The 22,965-nt window shown below is 48.8% G+C and overlaps 9 protein-coding genes across 9 annotated transcripts; 7 read left to right on the forward strand and 2 right to left on the reverse strand.

Annotated features, from left to right (window-relative positions):
• Positions 1-777: 777 nt before the first annotated feature.
• On the forward strand, positions 778-2,397 carry N7481_000536 (carotenoid oxygenase family protein; the record flags this gene model as incomplete). Its single annotated transcript, XM_057259755.1, has 1 exon — positions 778-2,397. One exon carries the CDS (start codon positions 778-780, stop codon positions 2,395-2,397), a length of 1,620 nt encoding a protein of 539 aa, XP_057127587.1.
• Positions 2,398-3,026: 629 nt separating this feature from the next.
• N7481_000537 (cytochrome P450) lies at positions 3,027-4,698 on the forward strand (the record flags this gene model as incomplete). Its single annotated transcript, XM_057259756.1, has 4 exons — positions 3,027-3,243; positions 3,292-4,244; positions 4,313-4,447; positions 4,519-4,698. 4 exons carry the CDS (start codon positions 3,027-3,029, stop codon positions 4,696-4,698), a joined length of 1,485 nt encoding a protein of 494 aa, XP_057127588.1.
• Positions 4,699-5,544: 846 nt separating this feature from the next.
• On the reverse strand, positions 5,545-7,416 carry N7481_000538 (uncharacterized protein; the record flags this gene model as incomplete). The annotated part of the gene is made up of 4 exons (XM_057259757.1): positions 5,545-5,795; positions 5,872-5,886; positions 5,992-7,327; positions 7,396-7,416. The coding sequence occupies 4 exons, from the start codon at positions 7,414-7,416 to the stop codon at positions 5,545-5,547; spliced, it is 1,623 nt and encodes a 540-aa protein (XP_057127589.1).
• A 541-nt stretch (positions 7,417-7,957) lies between these two features.
• On the forward strand, positions 7,958-9,036 carry N7481_000539 (alpha/beta hydrolase; the record flags this gene model as incomplete). Its single annotated transcript, XM_057259758.1, has 4 exons — positions 7,958-8,066; positions 8,131-8,417; positions 8,484-8,671; positions 8,730-9,036. The coding sequence occupies 4 exons, from the start codon at positions 7,958-7,960 to the stop codon at positions 9,034-9,036; spliced, it is 891 nt and encodes a 296-aa protein (XP_057127590.1).
• A 3,757-nt stretch (positions 9,037-12,793) lies between these two features.
• N7481_000540 (sterol desaturase family protein) lies at positions 12,794-14,273 on the reverse strand (the record flags this gene model as incomplete). The annotated part of the gene is made up of 4 exons (XM_057259759.1): positions 12,794-13,352; positions 13,435-13,520; positions 13,585-13,884; positions 14,139-14,273. The coding sequence occupies 4 exons, from the start codon at positions 14,271-14,273 to the stop codon at positions 12,794-12,796; spliced, it is 1,080 nt and encodes a 359-aa protein (XP_057127591.1).
• Positions 14,274-14,751: 478 nt separating this feature from the next.
• N7481_000541 (NCA2 family protein) lies at positions 14,752-16,852 on the forward strand (the record flags this gene model as incomplete). Its single annotated transcript, XM_057259760.1, has 4 exons — positions 14,752-14,768; positions 14,829-16,370; positions 16,427-16,552; positions 16,618-16,852. 4 exons carry the CDS (start codon positions 14,752-14,754, stop codon positions 16,850-16,852), a joined length of 1,920 nt encoding a protein of 639 aa, XP_057127592.1.
• Positions 16,853-17,404: 552 nt separating this feature from the next.
• On the forward strand, positions 17,405-18,178 carry srgA (Rab family GTPase srgA; the record flags this gene model as incomplete). Its single annotated transcript, XM_057259761.1, has 3 exons — positions 17,405-17,434; positions 17,506-17,773; positions 17,856-18,178. 3 exons carry the CDS (start codon positions 17,405-17,407, stop codon positions 18,176-18,178), a joined length of 621 nt encoding a protein of 206 aa, XP_057127593.1.
• An 841-nt stretch (positions 18,179-19,019) lies between these two features.
• On the forward strand, positions 19,020-21,340 carry N7481_000543 (putative AAA family ATPase; the record flags this gene model as incomplete). Its single annotated transcript, XM_057259762.1, has 2 exons — positions 19,020-20,546; positions 20,615-21,340. 2 exons carry the CDS (start codon positions 19,020-19,022, stop codon positions 21,338-21,340), a joined length of 2,253 nt encoding a protein of 750 aa, XP_057127594.1.
• Positions 21,341-21,825: 485 nt separating this feature from the next.
• Positions 21,826-22,844, forward strand: N7481_000544 (RNA-binding protein with serine-rich domain 1; the record flags this gene model as incomplete). Its single annotated transcript, XM_057259763.1, has 4 exons — positions 21,826-22,071; positions 22,155-22,260; positions 22,329-22,444; positions 22,500-22,844. The coding sequence occupies 4 exons, from the start codon at positions 21,826-21,828 to the stop codon at positions 22,842-22,844; spliced, it is 813 nt and encodes a 270-aa protein (XP_057127595.1).
• Positions 22,845-22,965: the final 121 nt, after the last annotated feature.

Raw genomic sequence — 22,965 nt, forward strand, 5'->3', positions numbered from 1 at the left:
TGAGCTTACAGTATTCCGATAGCCCGTGCGCTTCAACCGAAGGTCAAGAGACAGCCATGAAGGATCAAGCCGTCACAATGAGTCAAACAAGAGGGTCAAGTCGGACGAGCACTATCCAAGGAGTTCACGAATCAAATCTCGAGCTTAGTAAAATAACGATCACTATTCGAAACGCGCTTTCAATTTTCTTCCGCAGTTGATATCACATAAATGACTTGGTGTGCTGCCGGGTAACCGAGTGAATATCATCAAGTACCGCTTGACTTGAGTTCCTGATGTAAAGTCCTCAGTATCAGTAGTCTCATACAACTTCGAGAAGGTGTTTTTGCGAGAAGCTTTTCCTATCTTTGGCTCTCAAATGATTCATAGAATGACCTCTCCGTGCAAGAGATTGAAGGATGATAACGGCAAATCCTTTTGTCGAAGTACCGGCGAGGCGAGGCTGTCTTGCTTGAACATCCAGTACTCAATAGGTTCCAAGGCACAAAGGTGGCTTCGAATTGATGACAAGGTGAGAAAGTGGCGAAGGAAGAGTCTTGCCAACGTGACTGTTGTCAACTTTGACCTTGAGAAAGATTCCGCGGAATGAGTGGCCTCGAACCAAACTATTTTCCGCGGCCATAAAATTGTAATGGGCCAGCAGAGCAGTGAATCAGCCATTGGGCAACAATATGGTTGTTTTTTGGTATATAGCAAAGCTTAAAGTTTGCACTTCAAGCCCCGTATACTGTATACTTGTCCATATATCGATATTATCTTAAACTACACTTGAAAGCAATGGCGACGCTAGACGCAGCAGCCGCACAGGCTGAAATCATTGTTCCAGCCGAAAAGAGCCAGCATGTGAACCACTTCGGGCTCACCTCGCCATGGGAACACTACTATCATCCTACCGACGCTGCTCCTCAAGGTCGATTTGAATGTGAACTAGACGAGCTGGTCGTCTTTGGTGATCTCCCCACGGAGATCAGCGGTACTTGGTATCGGATGCTCATCGATCCTCATTTTTGCCCGCAAGTTGGGACCCCTTTCGTCGATGGGGATGGGCATGTTTGTGCCTTCCGTATTCAGGGCGGCAAGATCTCCATGAAAATCAAATATATCCACACTGAAAGATGGCTTCTCGAGCGGAAGGCTGGTCGTCGCCTTTTTGGCCGTTACCGAAACCCCTACGATATCCACCCGTGCGTGCGATATGCGAATGACAGCACCGGAAACACCAACATCATCTACTGGGGTGGAAATCTCCTCGCGTTGGCTGAAAGGGGATTACCGTGGGCGCTGGATCCGGACACTCTTGACACAAGAGGCGCGGATCCATACGGTGGCCAGGTCGCTGCGATGACCTTTACAGCCCACCCCAAAGTCGATCCTCACAAGAATGAGCTTGTCACTTGGAGCTACTCTGCAAAGGGCCTCAGCACTCCCGACATCTGCACCTATTCGATTGATCCCAATGGACGTATCTCCAATGAGCACTGGTTCAAGCAGGATAAGCCCGGGTGGCCCCACGATGGCTGGATCACCGAGAATTGGATCATCCTTTCCAACATGCCATTCGACGTCAACACGGATGAGGTGATGAGAGCCGGAGGCGACTATTGGAGATTTGTCCCTGATCAACCCTCGGAATTTTTGATCAGTCCACGCTATGCAAACATTCCGAACCATCCGGACTGGGCGCCAGGCGAGTTCCGGAAGTATACCGCTCCTCACGGCCTGATAATCCACAGCGGTAATGCCTGGGAGGAAGAAGGTGGCATATTGAAGCTTGAAAGTCACTTCGTCACCTTCAATGTCTTTGACTTCTTCAACCCGAAAGATTACGAGGGTCCCAATGGCAAGCCCAGCGGCGATTGGAAACGTTGGACCATCGATCTTGCTAAGCCTGATGGAACCGCCCTGCCAACACCTGAGACACTGTTAGAGGGCATCTTTGATTTCCCCATCTTCGACGAGCGCAAGACCGGCTACAAGACTAAGATCGTCTATCTGACTGCTATGATAGCCCCAGAAGGAGAAGAAAGACCTCATTTCAATGCCATCATCAAGTTGAACACTGAGACGGGCGAGAAGTTAATCTTCCATGCCGCCAGTGACGGGGCTGTCGCAGAGCCCGCATATATCCCTCGAGGGCCTGACTGTGAAGAAGGCGATGGTTGGGTCATATTCTATATGGAAAGAGATTCGTCAAACAAGGGGGAATTGGTAATCCTCGACACTAATGACTTTTCGAAGCCAGTAGCCATTGCGCAGATGCCTTTCCAAACACGCAACCAGGTCCATGGAAATTGGGTTCCGAATCCCCATCCTGAGATGCCTCTGCCCATGTTGACGGGTCCTATCAAAGATGTCGTGCCCAGCACCAAGTACTCTCAATTAAATAGGCTTCCGTAGACAGTGAAATTGATTTTTTTTTTTCACCATGATGATTGATCAACACCAATCGTAGGGTAACTAGTGGCTTCTTATTATGAAAGAAGGTCGAGCCATCTCCAGTTTACCGAACTACATATGCATAGCTGATGTCAAGGCGCGATATGGTTACGGGGGTTCAAAGAGCATGAAGCACAAGTAAACACTAGTGATTAAACGATCTTGAAGTGAGAAGCTGGTTCAACAAGGAAGACCAGGTCGTACGCAAGTAAAAAACCCCAGCCTAAAATCTATCTAGCTCACAAGTCAAGCCATGACATCATGTATATTTTTCCCATGTTTGTACTCAGAAATCTACAAGTAGTCTTCATCAAGCACAAAGCTTGAGCTTAATGAGCCGTGAGCCAACTTTCCAATACTGTCCAAGTTACATGATTCAGGCTTTCCGCGGCTCTCGTTCCGTAGATGACGATCCCTACCTCCCCACGGTTAAAGCGTTCCCGGTTCCAAGACCCATCGGTCTCACCGCGGAATCGTCGGAAACGACCTTGTTGATGAAAGGATGTAAATTATGAGCAGATAATTAAGATGGCTTCGGTTCTATTGTGTTCAGTTGTCCAAACTTCGAGTGGCGCTGAGCTCTTCGCAGCATGATTTCTCAACTTGCAAACCTTCAATATGATGTGCCAATGCTCATCACCGCAGCAAGCGTCCTTTTAGTCTTGCGTTATCTACTCGTCGGTCTTTTCAGCCCTTTGCGTGATGTCAAAGGTCCAACACTAGCGCGATACACTCGTCTATGGGAGGTGTACAAGAACTGGCAAGGCCAATTGGAGCATGTTACAGTCACTTTACATAAACAATATGGTAGTCTGACCGACACAATATGAATATGTATATGCTAAATTTTGACAGGTTCTATCGTGCGGCTATCCCCGAACCGTTATAGCATTAGCGACCCGACGGCAATTCGCATCATCTACGGCACCGGTTCGAAGTTTCCCAAATCCGATTATTATACTCCATTTGGTACGCCATTAGACCACAAGGATGTCTTTTCGGAGACGAGCAGTGAGAAACATGCATCGGAACGCAGGAAGATCTCCAATATGTACGCCATGAGCTCTCTGGTGTCCTATGAGCCATTCGTGGACAAAGTAAATGGCGATTTCATGGCCGCGTTGGCCAACCATGCTCAGCACGGGAGGGCATTTGATTTGTTCACCTGGATGCAGTTCTATGCGTTCGACGTAATTGGTGAGATCACCCTCGGTCGGTCATTCGGCCTGCTTGAAGCTGGTCACGACAAGGACGGGCTTCTGCATGCCGTTCATGTCGGATCGATCAGTTATGGTTCCTCGGTCGGACTAATCCCTGAGATTCATCAACTGTATCTATGGCTTCAGAAAGTTTTATCAATCGATAGCCACTGGAAAGTCACGCAACGAGTCATATTGAGGGAGATTGGTGCCAGATTGCAAGGTGTCACTACCAGCGATCGCAAGGACTTCCTAGCCAAGTGCATTGAACTGAGCAAAGCCGGAAAGCTTGATCAGTCCACAATCAACAATGTGCTTGGTACCAACATCGGCGCTGGCTCCGACACAACGGGCATCAGCATGAGCGCTATTGTCTACTTCCTTATGAACCATCCAGATTGCTTACAGAAGCTTCGTGATGAAATTGAGACGGCTGACAGGCAAGGAAACCTTTCCAACCCAGTTACTTTCCAAGAAGCTCAAAAGCTTCCATACTTGCAAGCTACCATCAAGGAAGCCCTGAGGCTGCATGCAGCAGTCGGCCAAATCCTCAGCAGAGTGGTTCCCGAGGGCGGTGCCCAGATCGCAGGTAGACACTTTCCACAAGGTGTAAGTTCTAAGCAACTCCGACAGTCTGCCTCTGTGGAGACAGCTGCTAATTTAAGATCTGCTGACAGACCGTGGTGGGTGTGAATGCATGGGTGGTTCATACAGATGAAAATATCTGGGGCAAAGATGTGCACAAATTCCGACCTGAGCGTTGGCTGGTTGAGAAAGAACAGCTTGCCTTCCTGGATCAGAATTACTTAGCAGTAAGTCCCCTTTTGCTTTCGGATGGTATCGAAAACATATTGAATGGTAGTCGTGCTGATATGGTCTACAGTTTGGTGCCGGTTCAAGAACATGCATCGGCAAAAATATCTCACTCCTCGAAATGACGAAGCTCTTACCCCAGCTTGTGCGGCGGTTTGACTTTGTTCCTGCAGGTGACAGCAAGTGGGAGACCACTAGCGGCTGGTTTGTCAAGCAAAATATCCAAGTCAAGGTCATTGAGAGGACGTGAGAAATTTCTGGAATTGGTCATAAGACTTAGTATAGCGTAGAACTACTGAAACAGAATATTTCGATTTGTACAGCTTCTTTTCTTGGAATAGCATATTTGTGAGAGACAGGAACTGTATTACAGTACATAAACTAGCCATGCTAGAGTTCTAGAGTTGGTGGAGTGGGCCCTCCTGTTGATAATTTGGATGTTCCTCCCGCACTCGTGCAATTCCGATTCCGCGGAACCGCCAATATGACCTCAGATTTGACTCGACACCGAGTTCGGAATAGAATCAAGGCATATTTTGTATATTAGGCTCCTGTACAAGGCTACTGATAACTCAATTGACATCTGGCTTATCCGCTGCCTCTCACGTAAAATGATGGCGGATACTACAGTCAAAGCTTGTGACTCGAAGAACCAAATTATCACCTGGATCGAACAAATTCAAGACCATGATCAAGAGTACGTATTACTATCTCAGGTAATCATGGCAGATTTACTGATCCCCGCTATAGAAACAAGACTCTCATCGATTTCAGCAGTCACGCCACGGAGTATAGAAATATCCTCGAAACGCTTTTCCAAAATCACAATGGCCGGCTTTCCTCTCGTACAGGCACAAAGCCTGAGTGTAGAAGGAAGCCGGATAATGAGAGAATTGAATGAGAATAGGCCTTCATCTCGAGGGGGCTGTCGAATGGGACTTCTCAATGTGATCAGGGGTGATCCATGAGATAGTAATTGATCCTAACTCGGGATTCCTGTGTATTCTCTCTATAATTCAATAATTTGACATTCACAAACATGTTTATACTAATCTAAATGTGCATACAAAAACTTCTTTGCGGTACTTTATTACTGCTACTGTATCCGTGCGTCCAGCAAAGCAGACCGGCCGTTTTGTACAGCATCCACAGCCTCGGATAACTTTACCCCCAGTTCCTCGACAGTGCTGGCGCTTCCCGCCCAAGATTTACCTCCAGATGCACCTTTTGCAATGGTGGCGTAATCTGGGTTTGGATCGAATGATATGTTCAGTTCTTTGTTGCTGACTTGGGATCCCAGTCCATCGGGGTGAACAAGAAGCAGAGACTTCCGAGGTGCATTCCAACCTGCATAAGTATTGTCTGTCAGCCAGTACTCTCTTCAACGCGATGTAGGGGCTGAATCTTGGAAGTCTCGACTTACCATTGTTGTTGAGCACTATAGTCAGTACTGGAATCCCGTACCTCTGTGCAATCCAATACACGCTGGCAGGGATCGAGAAGAGGAAGCAACCATCGCCAATTATGTGGCATACAAACTTACCTTTCCCTCCGTGAAGGGAGTCTGTGGCCATTTTTATACCAAGAGCTGCGCCGCCCGACCAGCCGAGCCCACCTGCACCAGAACTAAATACGCTCCCCGGCAAGGTTGCCTGTAGCTGATCGGCCACGGTGAAGGTGTTGGTGACGGCTTCAATGACCCATATAGTGTCGATGGGACATGCTTTCCGGAGACTTGAGATGAGAAAGCCGCATCCGAACGAACCATCTGGGTTCGGCTCCGCCTGCGCAGCTATTGCGTTTATCTTTCGTGTGTAGGATGTCTGAAGGGCTGACCATCGGCCTAAGTAGTACTCATGATTTGCCCTGATTTGATCTGAACGTTCATTCTTTAAATGTTGCACAATTTGTTCCAGGGCAAACTCGGTGTTCACACGACAACGCAGGATCGCATCGATATAGAAGACAGGCATCTGGTCTTTCAAAGGGTCGACATCGAAATGAAAGATTTTCGCGTCTTCGGCGGGTTTGCATTGTGTGTTGATCCACGGCACATCGCAATCAACAACGAGTATCACATCGGCTGTGGTGATGGCCTCGTCTGAGCCGTATCTCACGCTCAGCCAGCCCGGGTGATCGGCAGGGAAGCTGAGATCCGACCCCATCGTATCGAGAACCCGCAGGCCCTTGATAATATTTGCCAGCTCAACGACCAAAGGTACCACGGTGGTTTTACGTCCGCTATAGCCGGTGATGACGAGAGGCTCCCGAGCAGACACCAAGGCTTCGGCAACCTGATTCAGCTGCCTCGGTGTCAGCCCGCCAAGCTCCACGGGGCTCCAGAACTCCTGTCGAATCTCGTACGGCTCGATAATCTCTTCCATAACCTCTCGAGTTCCTTGCAAATAGACTGGCCCCCGGGGCTCGCTTTTCGCGAAGCTCAAGGCTCGGTTCACCATCTGTTTGATGTTCTTGCCCTTCTTCAGTTCGGCGGTATAGCGACAGTATTGTGATACGATTGCTTTCTGGTCCGGGACATCCTGTAGCCAGTGGATGAACTCGGTTCTGCTACCGCGGTATTCACCCTCCAGAGTGCAGGGGGATAGGCCGGCAAAAATGAGCACAGGCGCGCGGCCGACACTGGCATTGTGTACGGCACAGCCGAGCGCTTGAGTGCCAACGTCAACATGCACGATGACGGCTTGAGGTTCTCCCGTGAATCGAGCATAGCCATCTGCCATAGACAGCGCAACTATCTCACTTGGGCAAGTGATAAATTTAGGGAACTTGTCCGGTCTCTCCTGTTGGCCTTTAACCATTGCTTCCATGATGGCGGGGTGATCAGATCCTAAATTTACGAAACAATACCGTACGCCAGCCTGGATAAAGAATTAGCAATGCTTCAAAGACGAATGAGCTTCCTGCGATACGCTAGGGCAAAACTCACGGCCCATAGCGCCTCAAACATGGCTGATGAGGCTGTATACTCCCTGTAGTAATAATTAGCGCGTTGTCAGCTGTGGTCAAAGAAATTTGGACTTCTCTTACATTTTGGGCGGAGGAAGGAAATATGTCAATGAAACTTAAGTCCGAATCTCCTTTCGAGCCTCGAGTCCTTATATATCACACGAAAGTTGCGTGTATAGGTGATTTTGAGAGGAGCCTTAGGATGACTTTTGTGGAAGAGATAAAGGACCTTCACATAGGGTCTCGGCTCCCAGCAACGGCAATCAGATTCGTTAGATCCCTAACAGAGTAACCATTACACTCAATGTTCACTGATGTCGTGCCGAGGTGCCGCCCAACTCCTCTTGTCGGAGACATCCAACGAGGTGGTTCCGCGGAATCGGCCGCGGCCACTGACGCCGAACGGAACATACGATATGCTTAAACCCGTAGATATTAACAATCTAAAATGATATCGTAAGTATCTGCCTTCCAAGTTCTTTCTATTTTCAAAAGCTCTCTTCAGTTTAATTCTTTCTAGGTGGCGTAATTTATTGGCAAATATGGCAGCGGTCGACTACGTGTTCAAGACGGTCAATTATGGCACCGAAACGGTAAACCTGACAGCCACTGTGCATTTGCCCAAAGACATTACCTCAGTAAAGGCAATTGGTGAGACCCTAGAAGGAAAATTCCACCAATTGTGAAGACACCATTCTGATTCCAAAACATGAAGCGCTCTACTTCCACGGAGGTGGCTACATCGTTGGTAGCCGAGCAATGCTACCAGCTACACATATCGAAGCCCTGAACGAAAATGGGTTCATCGCTGTATCTTCGGATTATCGTCTTGGTCCTACCATCTCCGTCCTGGACGGACCAGTCAGCGATTCAGTGGCCTCGTATGAATGGGCACGCAACGAGCTTCCCACACTGCTGGAGAAAGAGCATGGCATCCGAGTAAATGGCAAAAACATCGTCACCCTCGGTCACTCTTGTGGTGGAGGCCTTGCATTGTTGATGGTGAGTTACAAGTTCTGCAAGCTAGAAGAGACTGATCTATAGCTCAAGCTAACCTCGTTCATCCAGGCTTCTCGCCCCAACCCACCTAAGGCCATCCTCGATCTATTCGGCTTCAAATACCTCCGTGATCCATTCTATCATACCGGCACGAGCACTCAGCCCCAACCTGGTGCACCAGCTCCACCCTCCACCGAATTCATCAACCAAGTCTTCAACGAAATTCCCCCCGCCAACTGCAGCACGTCCTCCATTCGGTCCTAATGGACTTGATCTAAGCACACCGCGACAGGCCTATCTCATCATCTCCGTTAGGAAGGGGACCCAATTTGACACAATCATCGCTGAGGATGAGTATGATCTTGTAGATCCAGAGAAATTGATGAAAACTTCTGGTTTCCCGCCGACATGTTTCGTTCAGGGAACGAAAGATGTCGTTGTTGATGCGAAGTTTTCTCAGTGGGCTTATGCGGAACTGCAGAAGAATGGTGTGCAGAGTGAGCTGTATCTTGTTGAGGGCATGGCTCACGGGTTTGATGCGAGGTTGAAGCGTAATGATGCTGCCTTTGCTTCTATCCAGAAAGGAGTGGAATTTCTTGCGCGGTTTGTTGTAGGACAATAGGAAATGCGAGTTTCATAGTAAATATGATCAATCATATGTCCCTGCTTACTTGGACGGGCTTGTACGAAAGTGGTGAGCCAATTATTGTAAACAAGGGTTATCACCAACTTCCAGATCAAACAATTACCCCCCTCCGACGGCCTAGTGGTCTCCAACTGGGGACCTTTGGGTGTGCACCCAGAGGAGAAAAAAAAATACAGTGTCGAACTTTACCTCCACTGGTGGCCGGGCACACCCCTAGGCGGGGGAGAGTGGGCGGGTTGGGATGCGGGGAGGTGAAAGCATCTCCTCGTGGTATAAGTTTTTTGTGATATAATGTTTCTTATACTTGAGACTCTATTTATTATTTCAACTCTTATCGAGGATCTTTCGAAAGTGTAAGGCCGGTGTAGAGGGGGTGCTGTTTATTTGGTGTGGTATCAGGACGACACGAGGAAGGACTTCGGCATCGTGCAGCACCAGGGTGAAGTATATAGGGAACGAGGGGGTTGGGGTCGATTCATGGAGGTGGAGAAATTGTTTATTTCAGATGATGTTACATTCGGTGTGTGGCCTCGAACCTCTGGATATTTTCAGTTATCAACACTCCTTCCTGATTTGGACTTGATGATCAATGACATACCATCATTGTGATAAGCTACAAAGCAAGCAACAACCAGCTAGATATGCGATAAATAGCCTGTATCAGTATACTAGAGAATCTGCAACTGGCCAGAGGGCAGAATAACAATTCTGCGGATAAGTTGTGTGTGTGTGCTACATCTGCCCGAACTACCATTTCCATTCCGAGGTATCCTCATTCCATCCCTCTTTAAGCCATGTATTCAGGTTCGGTTTGGCGAGTCCACAACGCGCTGTCCATTTAACGCCTGGAACCCTGCCTTTGGGTGCCTATCAGCTTTGACTGATGAGTCATCCTCAACTCTAACCAACTGGCTGATTATAGGTTGAATCGTCTGCTACTTTTCTTGGTCCCCTGCGACTTCCAAAACGGACCCCTACAACCAGAGCGAATACATATACTACCAAATTGGATGCCTGTGATTACTAAAGCGGCACCTCCGAGGAACTACTTTACGGCTCACTGAAGTCACTGCGACACGCTTTTTGTTCTGCGACACATTTGTCTTGCTTCGTAGTAACGCAGTTTGTGAGTGGGGGGACCAGCCTGATGTGTTGGATATAGTTCCCGCTTGTGGCGCGTGGTACTTTCAAATTGTCCCTCACATCCGCCAACCTCTTTGCCCTTAACGGTGCAAAGACTCATCGCTTCTACATAATATCATCTAGCTCGTGATATCCACTCTTAGGAATACAGATCTGTAGCACATACCAATCAACTTTATATAAATGGTGAATGATAAGGCGGTTGAACTCTCAAGATAAGAATGGGATAGGAGAGAAACTTTCTTTTTCAAACGCCGGCACGTCCCCATTCGTTCTAGTATATTAGTCATAATTGTCGTAACTAACTAACGAACAACTTGGTTCCCCAGATGACAAAAACCTATCACCGAGACCAAACTATCCTGTAAACTAAATGGTAACCTGATGGTGGTAAGATGGGCGGGGTAGTTGTTGTCGATATTCAGTTCCAAACCACGACTCTTGGCCTATTTAAAGCGTAATATCGAGACCTCTTAATTACTATATCTGGTCCTTTTTGCCATCACTAGTTTAGCGCCATAACACGCCGTCACGTAACCTCCGTGTATAGTTAATAACCTTAAGCTTAAATAACTATGGCAAAGTTGTCGTGGTGCAGCATTTAAGAGAAGCAACGTGCCACAGGCATATCAAGCGATTACACCATTAAATATCTTATATTCTCCCAATGATCTACAGCCCGTCATTCACGCATTGGATCCATTTTTATCGCTCTCGGTTCGCCCTGGCCTCAAGCAGAACAGCTTTGACAACCTCATAACGTTCCAAAGTTCAAACAATCAGGTCAAAGTCAAAATGCTCTGGCTGTGTGTTGAAGCCCTTGGAGTAGTTGTACAATGGAAGCGGCACTTCATTACCATCGTGGTCTCGCTTCTTGCTCATATTACACGCCTACGCGATGCGGGCCGTCAAAATATGCAAGGATCGCTCAGCGATATTTTGACCGGGGCAGATCCACCGACCGAACCCAAAACAAGTGAAATTTTATAGATTTGGATACTTCGTCAGCGGTTCCTTGTGTGTAATAGGGAACTTTGGATCCAGCTACCTTTCGGGTCAAAAGTTGTCTAGGTCTAGGTATAAGGTTGGATCCCAATGGATCGCCCTATAACGTAATCCACGGCCGAGCTGCGCACACGGTCGGCCTGCGCACCCACCCCTATTATAAACTTTTTAACCAAAATATATCAACACAAACGCATCAATTCATCCTAAACTAGCGATTTCTATATTGGTTAATCTTATGTCCAGTTACTCCATATCCACTGCAGGTAGGAGGAGCCCTCCTAGCCGGTTGAATTGGCTGCTGAGGCAGATCAACCTTAGGCATCGCCATAACCCACTATAACCCGGACCCAACCCAACCCAACCCAAAATGAGTTTTGGGTCCAATTCTACAACCCAATGATGGGTTATGAGTTATAGGTGATAACCCAAAACCCATTTGGGAACCCAGTGGGTACCTATTTTAGTCCTAAAATTTGAATATATAATAATTAATACTATATATATAATATCCTAATATCTAAATCCTTCTAAAAAAAAAAGATATAAATTAAGCATTAAAATATACTACATAAAATTATAAATGAATTATGTGAAAATAGGTTATAGCCCCTATAACCCCAAACCCAGTGGGTTGGGTTTTGGGTGGGTTCTTCAACCCAAAATGGGTTATGGCGATGCCTAGTCCAAGGTCGTAGACATGAAGCTCTGTGATTTACCCAGGCTACCAGACAGTATTCTCAAACATTAAAAACACTAGTAAATCTTCATTTTCTGTTATTGGGGCTCTCTGAATTATGTTTATATATTTCCCCTAAGAAGTTGATTTTTATTTGACGCTCAACTTGGCAGACAGCAAGCCAACATAGATACTGACAGGTGTTGGTTGCTGGCACCCATTACACCGGCAGTCCTCTCCCAAGATGAATTGCAGCGCTCTATAGCTGCAATCGACCCAGTGCTTCATTTTAGTGTCCCAAAATTATCAGAATATCGTATATGAATTAGACACGGATTATTGCGTTGTGTAAATAGCTTTAGAATACTTGTAGTGAGGGCCATGGGGTACTTGGTTGGCGCTAGTATGTCAGTGGTGTAGATTGCCAATAGTTAATAGAGACATAAACATTTCAGCTACTACTTGATATCCTACCCAGTAATATACTCAGTACCCTGAATTGTTACCTGATTGTTAGGATCAAGCAATTTGTGTAGGTGGATTGCTCCACCGAGGGTGGCAGAGCGTTCTAGGTAACACTGGTAATTTTGGGATGAGGGGAGCGCCGTAGATGAGCCAAGAATAGCTTTTCAGTCTAAAGTCAACACCATTCTATGTACTCTAGCTCATTAGGTCATTTTGTAAAAAATCTTGATTGAATATGTATTAAGAAAGTGATTTAGATCCTTGAAAGAGACAGGACTGAGAAGACATGAAATCTAGAAAACTTCTCTATCTCCGTTAACAATATTAGAAGAGCAGGCTAGGCTATTATGGGATAAAAAACGGCTCGAACCAGGCCAAGACCGAGTGCAAAGAGAATGAGAATAGGCAAACTGGCTGCCATTGAGTCATTATCAGATCAGATCATTGAGCCTTCTTCGCTCCGGGCTTTCCTTCTCTGCGGCGCTTGAGAGCATCCGGGGTATACTCGGTGTCGAGAAGGTAGTCCCACCAGCGGAAGCTGCTGGCGTAGTTTCCAATGAACTTTTCGTGGTGGAGATCGTGGTGGTCGGCACCGGCCCAGAAGGGGAGGAAATGGTGAAGACTCCATGGAAATTCGTAACCACTGTGAGCATCGATGGCCTGGAATAGACGCAGCACGATCCAAATGTACATAGTGAGAATGTGCAGGTCACCAGTGAAAGCGCACCAGAGGATCGGGCAGCCGACAGTACCGAAACCCAGAATCATGACTTCGATCGGAGACGCGTATTCAGCAGCTAGGCCAAAGGGAGCCGAGTACTGGTGGTGGATTTTGTGAATGGCTTTGTAGAGCGGACCCCAGTGGAGAGCGCGGTGGGAGAAGTAGTGCCAGGCATCTTCCATCACGAAAAAGATGGCGATCTGGTAGGCCATGGTCCAGAGGGAAGGGAAGGGGATGGATGTCGACAGACCGCAGAATTGGGCCATTGGGTGGAAGAGCCTGGAAAGGTTGTTAGCGCTGGTAGCGACGAATGCAGGATTTGACAAATCCCAAATGGTGGTCATAGGGGAAATGGACGTACCAAATCTGAGGGAGCTCAACGGTGAAGTGACTAAGAAGCACGAATTTGGCGCAATCCCACTGTTCTTTCAATGAGGGGATCTTGTTCTAAAGAGAGGAAACCGGGGGTTAGCAGGGTACCATTGACGCGTTGGATTGAGTCCCAACTTACGTTCTGAATCTTATAGCTCTTGAAAAAGCCCAGGGTATCAATGAAGATCCAGGGAAGGGAGCGACCGAAGTAAACCAGCTCGTGCATCATGAAGGACATGATGCCGGTGGCGAGGACATCATTCTGCATCCAGGCATACCAAGCAGCCCACAATCTCTCGCCGATGTTCAAATCGGTGTTGAATTTGGTGATTTCCTCATACTGGCCCCAGTAGGTGGCCGAGGGCAACACGGTGGAATTCCTGGAGGGGGAAACAAAAAGGGTTAATTGAAAATCTTTCGGGAGAGAGATCCCGCCAGCCTGTAGCAGGGAGAAAAAGGGATAAAGAAAAGAACATACATTGTGTTTCCCAGCAGGTCCAAAGGAAAAGGAAGAGAGTTGGTTGAGGAGTGAAGATGGTGGAGGGAGGTTGAAGAGGAAAGAGAAAAAAAAAAGCAGGGCGAGGAGGAGCAAATATTAATTTTCCCCGGAAGGAGGAGCAAAGCCATTCCCGAAGTGGCGAGACCGCGGGAGCCCCTGAGGACTGCTGAGAACCGCACCACTCAACCACTCACGGGTAGGACTAAGGTAAGGCCACTGACGAGCCGATCACCATCCGAGCCCCACTCACCGGATAATGCGTATATGCCTGCCTTTTGTTTGGCTGATGAGCCCTCAGCCCACTGCGGAGGGGGGGCTCCTGCCTGCATGTGGCATGTTCATCCCTTTGCTTTCTGGGACCATATCGAACAAAGGAAGAGTACACCGTATGATATACTGTAGTTTATTAATTACAGAGTACTATGATTGGTTTAGATAATTTTCTTTTATTCTTCCTTTTTGTTCTCTTGTGTATAATGGTGTGGCTGTGGCTTATCAGTCTACAGAGTAATCTCTATAGTAACCTGATGGTAGTATACATCCTACACGGTGTAATGTATACTGCGGGCCCCGGAACTTCGAATATTCCAAGATTTTCCAAGATTGGACCTTAGGTAATCTCACGTGAGCGACCGCAGCCCTGAAGATCTTTAAGGGTTTGCACTGTTTGCACGGTTCATTCAGGTTCCTGCAGTTCGTCAAGTTTGATTGGTTTGCACCCATATATGACGCCATGTCGAGTTTGTACATGCGGAGCTCCATCTCCCCTACGGTCCCTGCCTGGATGTGTCTTCGATAGAAGGCGCCATGTCGATTATACAGGAGTATGCCCCCCCTAAAATTACCCAAGTTCTCTAGATTAGGACCTAGCTTACACACCCTAGGAATGCCTGCTACGTAAACATACAACTCGACCGCCTCCAACAGCAGATTCCTCCTTCCGATAAACTCTTGCATACGGATGATCTTCACGGCTTCCACCTTCGTCGTCTGCAAAATGTCATCTCTTCGATTTCGGTCACCTCAAAGACTCAGCCTCTGCTCCCGGCGACTCGACTAGCCGACTTACTATCCGACCCAGCCTTCTCGAGCACCCTCTCCATCGCCTCGGAAGCCGCCCGCACCGAGGAACATGTGCCCGATCACCTTTGGCTGATAGCCGGAAAGGCCGCCGTGCAAACCTCCGGGCTAGTGATGCAGGCCCTCCTGGAGCAAACAATTCAAATCCACGAGGAGATCCACTATTGGAATGAGGTCTTAGGATCTCTTTGGCAGAGTGGTTTCTATGCTGCGCAAACTTCTCCAGTGCGGCTATGGCATTGGACGAGGGATATCTATACCGCTCCAGGGGCCCGGGACTTCTCGGCCTCTTCTCTTTCGCGATCAGTTGCAGCCAGGTGGGCTCACTTCTACCAAATTGCTCGCCAGAGTGTGTCGGCGTATCCTGCCTTGTCAAGTCTTTCCGACCCGATTCGATCGTGCCGGGCAGAAGCGAGGGAAAAAAGAGACCAATTGCTCGCAATAAAGGATGTACACACAAGCAGCCTTGGACTCATCATGGAAGATTGGCATTCCTTCCCTACAGACTCAGCCACAGTAGCCGAATTTGGATCCGACCTGCCCAAGGGTCAATGGCAGGGGTCCGTCTCACGGACGATAGCTTTGACGGAAGCCATATTGCACCATGGCATCTCGCAGTCAACTGCTCCCGAATTTGAACAAAACGTCATCGCTGCGATCGAAAATAGTACGATTCGTCTACAAGCACAAGATCGGGATTCGTCCGCAACTGAGAATCCCCTCCAATTGATCCAGCGTCTCATCCACGTCCTCCGCACCGAGCTCCCCAACCACACAGCATCTGTATCTACAAAGATCGATCGCAACGGACGCCCGCGCGCAATTATCCGATACTGGCTCCCACTATCCATCATACTCTTCTCAGGCAGCGTTTCTCTCAACTTCATGCTCCACCGCAAGGACGACATCCTCCAATGGATAATGGACTTTGGCAGCACGGTCATCGACTTTGCCCAAAATTGGGTCGTGGCCCCAGTCCACAAACTCATTGGCACTATTCGACATGACGAGAAGAGTGAGATTGCCATCATGAGCAAGAACAGTTTGGTCGCCGATCGAGATAGCCTGGAACGTATGGTCCTTGACTTTGTTCGTGATCGGCCTGATTCTTCGCAGAGTGCTATGACGCCAGAAGACGCCACGCTCATCACAAATGCAGTTAAAGAAGGCGATTTGACTCCGGTGCTAAGAGCTTACGAGCGAGACTTGCGATCGCCGTTCAAGGGGACCGTTCGCGGAGATTTGGTCCGTGCCCTTTTGATACAGATCCAGAAGACAAAGGTCGACGTTGAAATTGCTATAAGTGGCATTAATGCCCTCTTGAAAAGTCAGGAGCTTGTTTTTGGGTAAGTGGCATATCATAATCTCATTGAATTTCCTCGCTGATTAACGCCCACTTCAGCTTTGTTGGACTCACACCCGGGATCTTGGTTTCATACTCGAGTCTACGCTGGCTCCTTGGAGCTTTCGGAAATCGAAAAGGCCTGGCAAAGGGAAAGCGACAGGTTGAACTTAAACGAAGTCTAAGGTTTGTTATGATATTTTCTTCTCTTCTTTTGCGCCAAGCCAAGGAAAACAGACTAATGAAACTAGGAATTCTACGCGGATCCTCCTGGCTGCTTCGGTATCCAACGGAGTGATTTCTTTCAAAGACTCGGGACGACTCATTTGTGAAGCCGAGGGTCTGCTTCAGAAAGTGAAGCCGATGCTTGGGGCTATGCAGTATCGCGAATTTCGAGAGGATATTCAGGACCTACTGGACGTTCGAAGTGGGGTGGAAAAACAACTTCGAGTGGTGGAGAGGATGCGATGGACATACTGTAGTTAATAGATTACCTCTAATAACCCACAAAATACCTTCCTCTCTTTTTGTTTGCCATCCTGTAGACATCATCATCGCCGTCGCCGTCGACTTCGCCTTCGTCTCGGCGGTGGCCTTGGAAGCTTACGTAACGAGGTCATCCGCGGCCGCGCCGTCATCACTCCTCCACCTGGTGTCGACCACCTCCATCTCATCTCTGCTTCCTTCCCTTCACTGAATCTTCTGCTTGCCCTTGTTGTAGGCTTGATTTGGATTAAATACTCTTGCAAGGCGAGAGACCTCACTGGATCACCTGACTGTGTGAAACTGGACGATCTGCACTCTTGGTCCGACACTCCTGATACCGTCCCAAAGCCACCGAAACCCTTCCACCTCCCACCCCTCTCGACGATAAACGACCCGCCACAGCCGATCAGATCTCAGCTTAAAATCAGCTCCAGACCGCTCGACACAGACTGTTCTGTTCCCCCGATCTCTTTGTGGGACTACGCAGGATCTTGACCGTCTCCTATCTCTCCGTCCCTTTTTCACCTCCCTAAAGACCACCGATAGACAATCATGGCCGGTACAAGAAATTACGACTTTTTGGTACGCACAGAAGACATCGAATGCGGATTTGTTCTATTTGGTTATTTGCTAACGGGTTTATGGCACCGCAGATCAAATTGCTGTTGATCGGCGATTCTGGCGTCGGCAAGTCATGCTGTCTCCTGCGATTTAGCGAAGACTCCTTCACCCCCTCCTTCATTACCACCATTGGAATCGATTTCAAGATCCGTACAATCGAGTTGGACGGCAAGCGAGTGAAACTCCAGATATGGGACACAGCGGGCCAGGAACGTTTCCGCACCATCACAACGGCATACTACCGTGGTGCGATGGGAATCCTCCTTGTCTACGATGTGACCGATGAACGATCCTTCCAAAGTAAGTTCCGCCCAATTTTGCGAACACCACCTCCTCTCCTACCCTAGGGTATATCATGATCTAACCCACTTCCCCCGAACAGACATCAAAACCTGGTTCTCTAATGTCGAACAACACGCCAGCGAAGGGGTGCACAAGATTCTCATCGGAAACAAGTGTGACTGGGAAGAAAAGAGGGCCGTTTCCACCGAGCAGGGTCAACAGCTCGCCGACGAACTCGGCATTCCCTTCCTGGAGGTCTCCGCAAAGAACAACATCAACATCGAAAAGGCATTCTATAGCCTGGCATCCGATATCAAGAAGGGCATGGACACTTCCAAGACCGAACAAAGCGGGACTTCGGGGGTCAATATAGACCAGCAGGGCTCGGGTTTGAATGGTAGCAGCGGAGGAAAGTGCTGTTAGACGACCCCTGTATCACTACTCTCTCTCTCTCTCTCTCTCTCTCTCCTTGCTTTTTCTTACCCAATTTCCCTTTTCGCGTGTCTCTCTTGAGTTTTATTCTTTCCTCTCTCATCCCCGTCCCCATTGGCCGTTTCCTGCGCAGAACATATCCTTTCCCTGCAATTTCATGTGCTAAGATTTGAATGTCCGGTTTCTATGGAGAGTTGGCGCCTATTACCCTCGAGTATCATACATATCTGTCCATAGCCTCGGGCGGCACGTCCTCAACTTCCCATTTCAGATAATTTGGAGTGTCACGCCGTCGAAGTGAATATTCATATGGTTCTTTTTTTTTCTTTTTAATTCTAGCTATGTACCTCATGAATAGTACTCCGTAGTTTATAGGGGTATGCCCCGCCTCGTGTCTCTGATGCAGCTCCTTGACCCACTTTTATTTTTCTTGAGTATCAACCCGCCGATAAGATCTTCTCCCCTCCCCCCACCACACTTCAAGCAGTTTTCGGACTCGCAATCTTTTCACTCCCTCATTTGCGCACACCGGGACGATCCATGACAGTGCGGCCTCCGAACTCCTTCTCAATCGCCATTCCTTCCAATCCTTATTCCGGGGGCATATCGAACCGTGCCCTGTGCGCCGAAGCGGCAGTTCAACAATCGAAAAAAATACCTGGCTCGAGTTAAGGTTCCTTGAACCCACACAACTGGAAAAACGCCCGGGATAGCAAGCTAGCAAGCTTCAATACCGATATATACAACTTTCTCTTGAACAGAGTGCCTTCATTTTGGTTTGCGCCAAGTCTTTCCACCATCCCACGCCCCAGCTTCTCCGAGCACCTTCAAAATGGCCGACGTTCGCAGCTTCACAGTTCGACCCTTGTCGAAACAGCCCAACCCCAAGGCCGACAACAAAGATGCATTCAGGATATACCTCTCCTCCTCATCGATGGCTAGCTCTCGACTTCGAGCTGGTGACCTATGTTGCTTAACGATGGCAGAAGGAAAGCCAAAGACCGCTATCGCCTGGACAGCCGTGGAGAATATACAAAGTACAGTCGTTCAAACTTCTCGGGCTCTCCAGGACCGCTACAACATCAAGGTTGGGGAGAAAGTGGCGATAACCAGAATTGATGGTTGTCTGCAGAACCTTGCTTCCGTCGTTTTGGCCGATATCACCGACGCCGAGAAGCTTGAAAAATATGGCGAGATCCCGGCCGATGAAAGACATTATTGGGAATGGGCTCTGGAGTCAAATTTATCGAAATCAGAAGTCCTTGCCAATGGATTGGTCTTCGAATTAGACCTCAAGGGTCAACGTCGCGCTTTCAACGTCGTTGCGGTACAGCCGCAAACTCCCGGCTACAGCAATCACACCATATTCCGATTCGTCTCGAAAGCCACAAAGGTATCCATCGGAACGGATATGGGCGAAGCAGAAGAAGAGAAATCATCTTCCAGAATTTCGGTTGAATCGGGGGGTCTGGGTGGTCTTTCAAGGCAGATCGAAGATATCAATGAGAGCCTATCTGACTTCAACGACCAACACAAACTAGTCATGCCATCATTCTATCAAAGCAACCGGGGAATCCTGATCTACGGACCCAAAGGCACCGGCAAAACAACCCTTCTGCAGCAGATTGAAAAAGCAGGCTGGAGACAGGTCTTCAAAATCGGCAGCTCGTCCCTCGGTAGGAGTATGAGCGAGAGCGAGTCAAAACTCCGAAACATCTTTCAAGAAGCAGTGCGCTCTAAACCCAGCGTCCTCATAATCGACCAACTAGAATTCATCGCGCCAAAACGGAATTCCCCCGAATCACAATCTTTGGCATCCGTTCTCTGCGAGAATCTAGAGGCGATTCGGGATGGGTCCGTCCTTGTCGTTGCTGCCACAAGACATCCGAATCTCGTCGATGATTCCCTCCGCACACCGCATCGACTGGGAACGGAAATCGAACTACAAGTCCCGACTGCACAAGACCGTGCTGAAATCCTTCGTGCTCTTCGGGGCCCAGTGTCTGCTGGGTTGAGCGACTCTTTTCTGGATTTGCTTGCTGAGAAGACTCATGGGTATGTTGGGGCAGACTTGTTTGCTTTATTACAAGTGATCTGCCGCAAGGCGCGACAAAGGCAGAGCCTGGAGCAAGGGCTGTCACTTCAGAATCTGGAGATTTCATCTTCGCCCGAGGGCGAAGATAAAGCCAGCGTGGAGTTGGATATCCAAATGACAGATATGATGTCTGCGCTCCAAGAAATCCGACCCACTGCTATGCGTGAAGTGTTCCTAGAGACACCTAAAGTGCGATGGTCAGATATCGGCGGACAGAAGGAGATCAAAGAACGTCTACAGAATGCCGTCGAGCGACCTCTCAAGGTAAGAACCACCAAGGCCCCTCTCTTTTGTCACTAAGTCTTTCACTAAGTCTAACAAACATCAAACAGCATGCTCAAAGAATGCAAAGACTCAACGTAAAGAGCAAAAAGGGCGTCCTTCTCTACGGACCTCCAGGCTGCGCCAAAACACTCACCGTCAAAGCCCTAGCCACAGAAGCAGGCCTGAACTTCCTTGCCGTCAAGGGCGCCGAGATCCTCAGCATGTACGTCGGCGAGTCCGAGCGATCCCTCCGAGAAATCTTCCGCAAAGCCCGAGCAGCCCGACCCAGTATCATATTCTTCGACGAAATCGACGCCATTGCTGGCCGACGAAGCAGCGGCTCCCAAGGCGGCGTGAACGTTCTTACAACACTGTTGAACGAAATGGACGGTATCGAAGAATTACGAGGCGTGCTCGTCGTTGCAGCGACCAATAAACCGGACGTACTAGACCCTGCACTTATGCGTCCCGGTCGACTGGACAAACTCGTTTATATTGGACCGCCTGATCTTGAAGCTCGAAGAGATATCCTGCGTATCTGGGCAACCAAGTCTGTACTCAGTCCCGAAGTGAATCTGGATGACTTGGCTGATCTGATGGAGGGATACTCTGGAGCGGAGATTGTTAGTATATGCGAGACTGCGGGTGATGCGGCGCTTGATGAGGAGGATAGGACGGGGCAGGAACAGGATCTCAAGCCGGAGCACTTTGAAATTGCGCTGAGTCAGGTAAAACGGCAGATTACGGATGAGGTTATTCAGGAATATGAGCACTGGGCAGAGGCTCAATCATAGAATAGAATATATGAACATACTTTGACTTTTATAGCCAGATAATATATGTCTAAATATTCTCAAGTATAATAGTTATAAGTGAGTGTTGTACAAATTGTAATTATTTACATTAGTTTATAGTAAACAGCCTAGTCCGAATTGGGATTGTTTATGGCCTGAGGCCACAAATGGAGCTCTTCCAGTTGCCGGCGCCGGACGTGTAACCTGCTTAACCCTACCTCACCTCACATCACCTCACCTTCAACCCCAAACCCCACATCTTCCTCAGCTCGCGCATCCGTGATTTGTCACAATTTGACATTAAAACTATCGCCGCCATCTACCTATCCATTTCGAAGCCATTGGCGCCTCGAGAGCCCAGCAGTATTCCAGTCACATCCGCATTCGCATAGAATCCCGCGCCAGTGACACCTTGCTTCCGAAGCCACTCAACCTTGTTCCCAAGCTCTTGAAGCGTCCGCAATTCGGAAAATACAGTCGCCTATATGCCTCCTCGTTCCCCTCGCGGGCATTCGCCCAGCCGATCACCCCCAGCGCGTACGCGGTCTCGATCTCGATCTCCACGTCCTCGCGAGGACTCGCGTCCGCGAAGTGCCACTCGGTCACCTTCCCCTCCACGAGGCCGAACTCGATCGCGCAGTCGTAGCAAAGACAGTCGACGCTACCGAAGCCGAAGCCGAAGCTACAGTCGATCACCTAGCCGGACCTCGAGTCCAGCGAAAAGTGCCAAGGTGAGTTCGTCATGCATCGACTGGAAGCCCTGAGGGCACTACCCCCTCCTCGAACAATAACAGCAGCTGACATACCAGTCTAGATTGTGGTGGAAAAATTAACAAAAAATGTCACGGAAGCTCATTTGCGCGAGATATTTGGTGGCTTTGGGGATATTGAATACCTCGATCTCCCGGTGAACCGAGCCTGTAAGAGCCAAGCCTATGCCATCCCATTCTGGAACCAGCGTCGCTAACCAAGCTCCTCTGTTCTCTAGTCATGACGAACCGAGGCACCGCGTACATCTTGTACTATGACCCCGCAGATGCCGAAGCGGCCATCGCACACATGCATGAAGCCCAACTAGACGGGGCCGTACTGAACGTCGCCATTGTTCTTCCCCGCCGAACATTCTCCCGTTCGCCGCCTCCAGCAAACAGAGACCGAGGAAATGGAGGACGTTCCGGATTCAGAAGGGGGTCCTATGCCAAATCGCCTCCGCGCCGACAGGGTCGTGGCGCACGTCCTGGCGAACGCCACGATGTGTATAGACCTAAGTCTGTATCACGCTCGCGGTCCCGATCTCCGGTACGAAACCGATCCTATTCTCGATCTCGCTCTCCGCCAAGACGAGGCAGTACTCGGCCAAAGAGTTCTGGTCAGCGTCGACGGAGAAGTCCTAGCTATAGTAGCTATGACGACAGTAGCCGTGGTGGAAGGACTCCGACGCCAGACAGAACCCGCAGTCGCAATCGGCATTAGACCAGAATACGATACGTCTATCGCGGGGTAACGCAAATGGTCCCTAGCCGGAGAAGAAATATCAAATCTTATCACCGCAACCAAACACAGACACCAATCATAGCATTCATTGCCCGCTAACTAATCTGAACTATTCCGTACGAGGGCACCGG

This window comes from Penicillium waksmanii (genome assembly GCF_028829765.1).
Source record: "Penicillium waksmanii strain IBT 27052 chromosome Unknown utg000001l:1.0-4852451.0:1.0-4856178.0, whole genome shotgun sequence".
NCBI classification, from domain to species: Eukaryota; Fungi; Ascomycota; class Eurotiomycetes; order Eurotiales; family Aspergillaceae; genus Penicillium; species Penicillium waksmanii.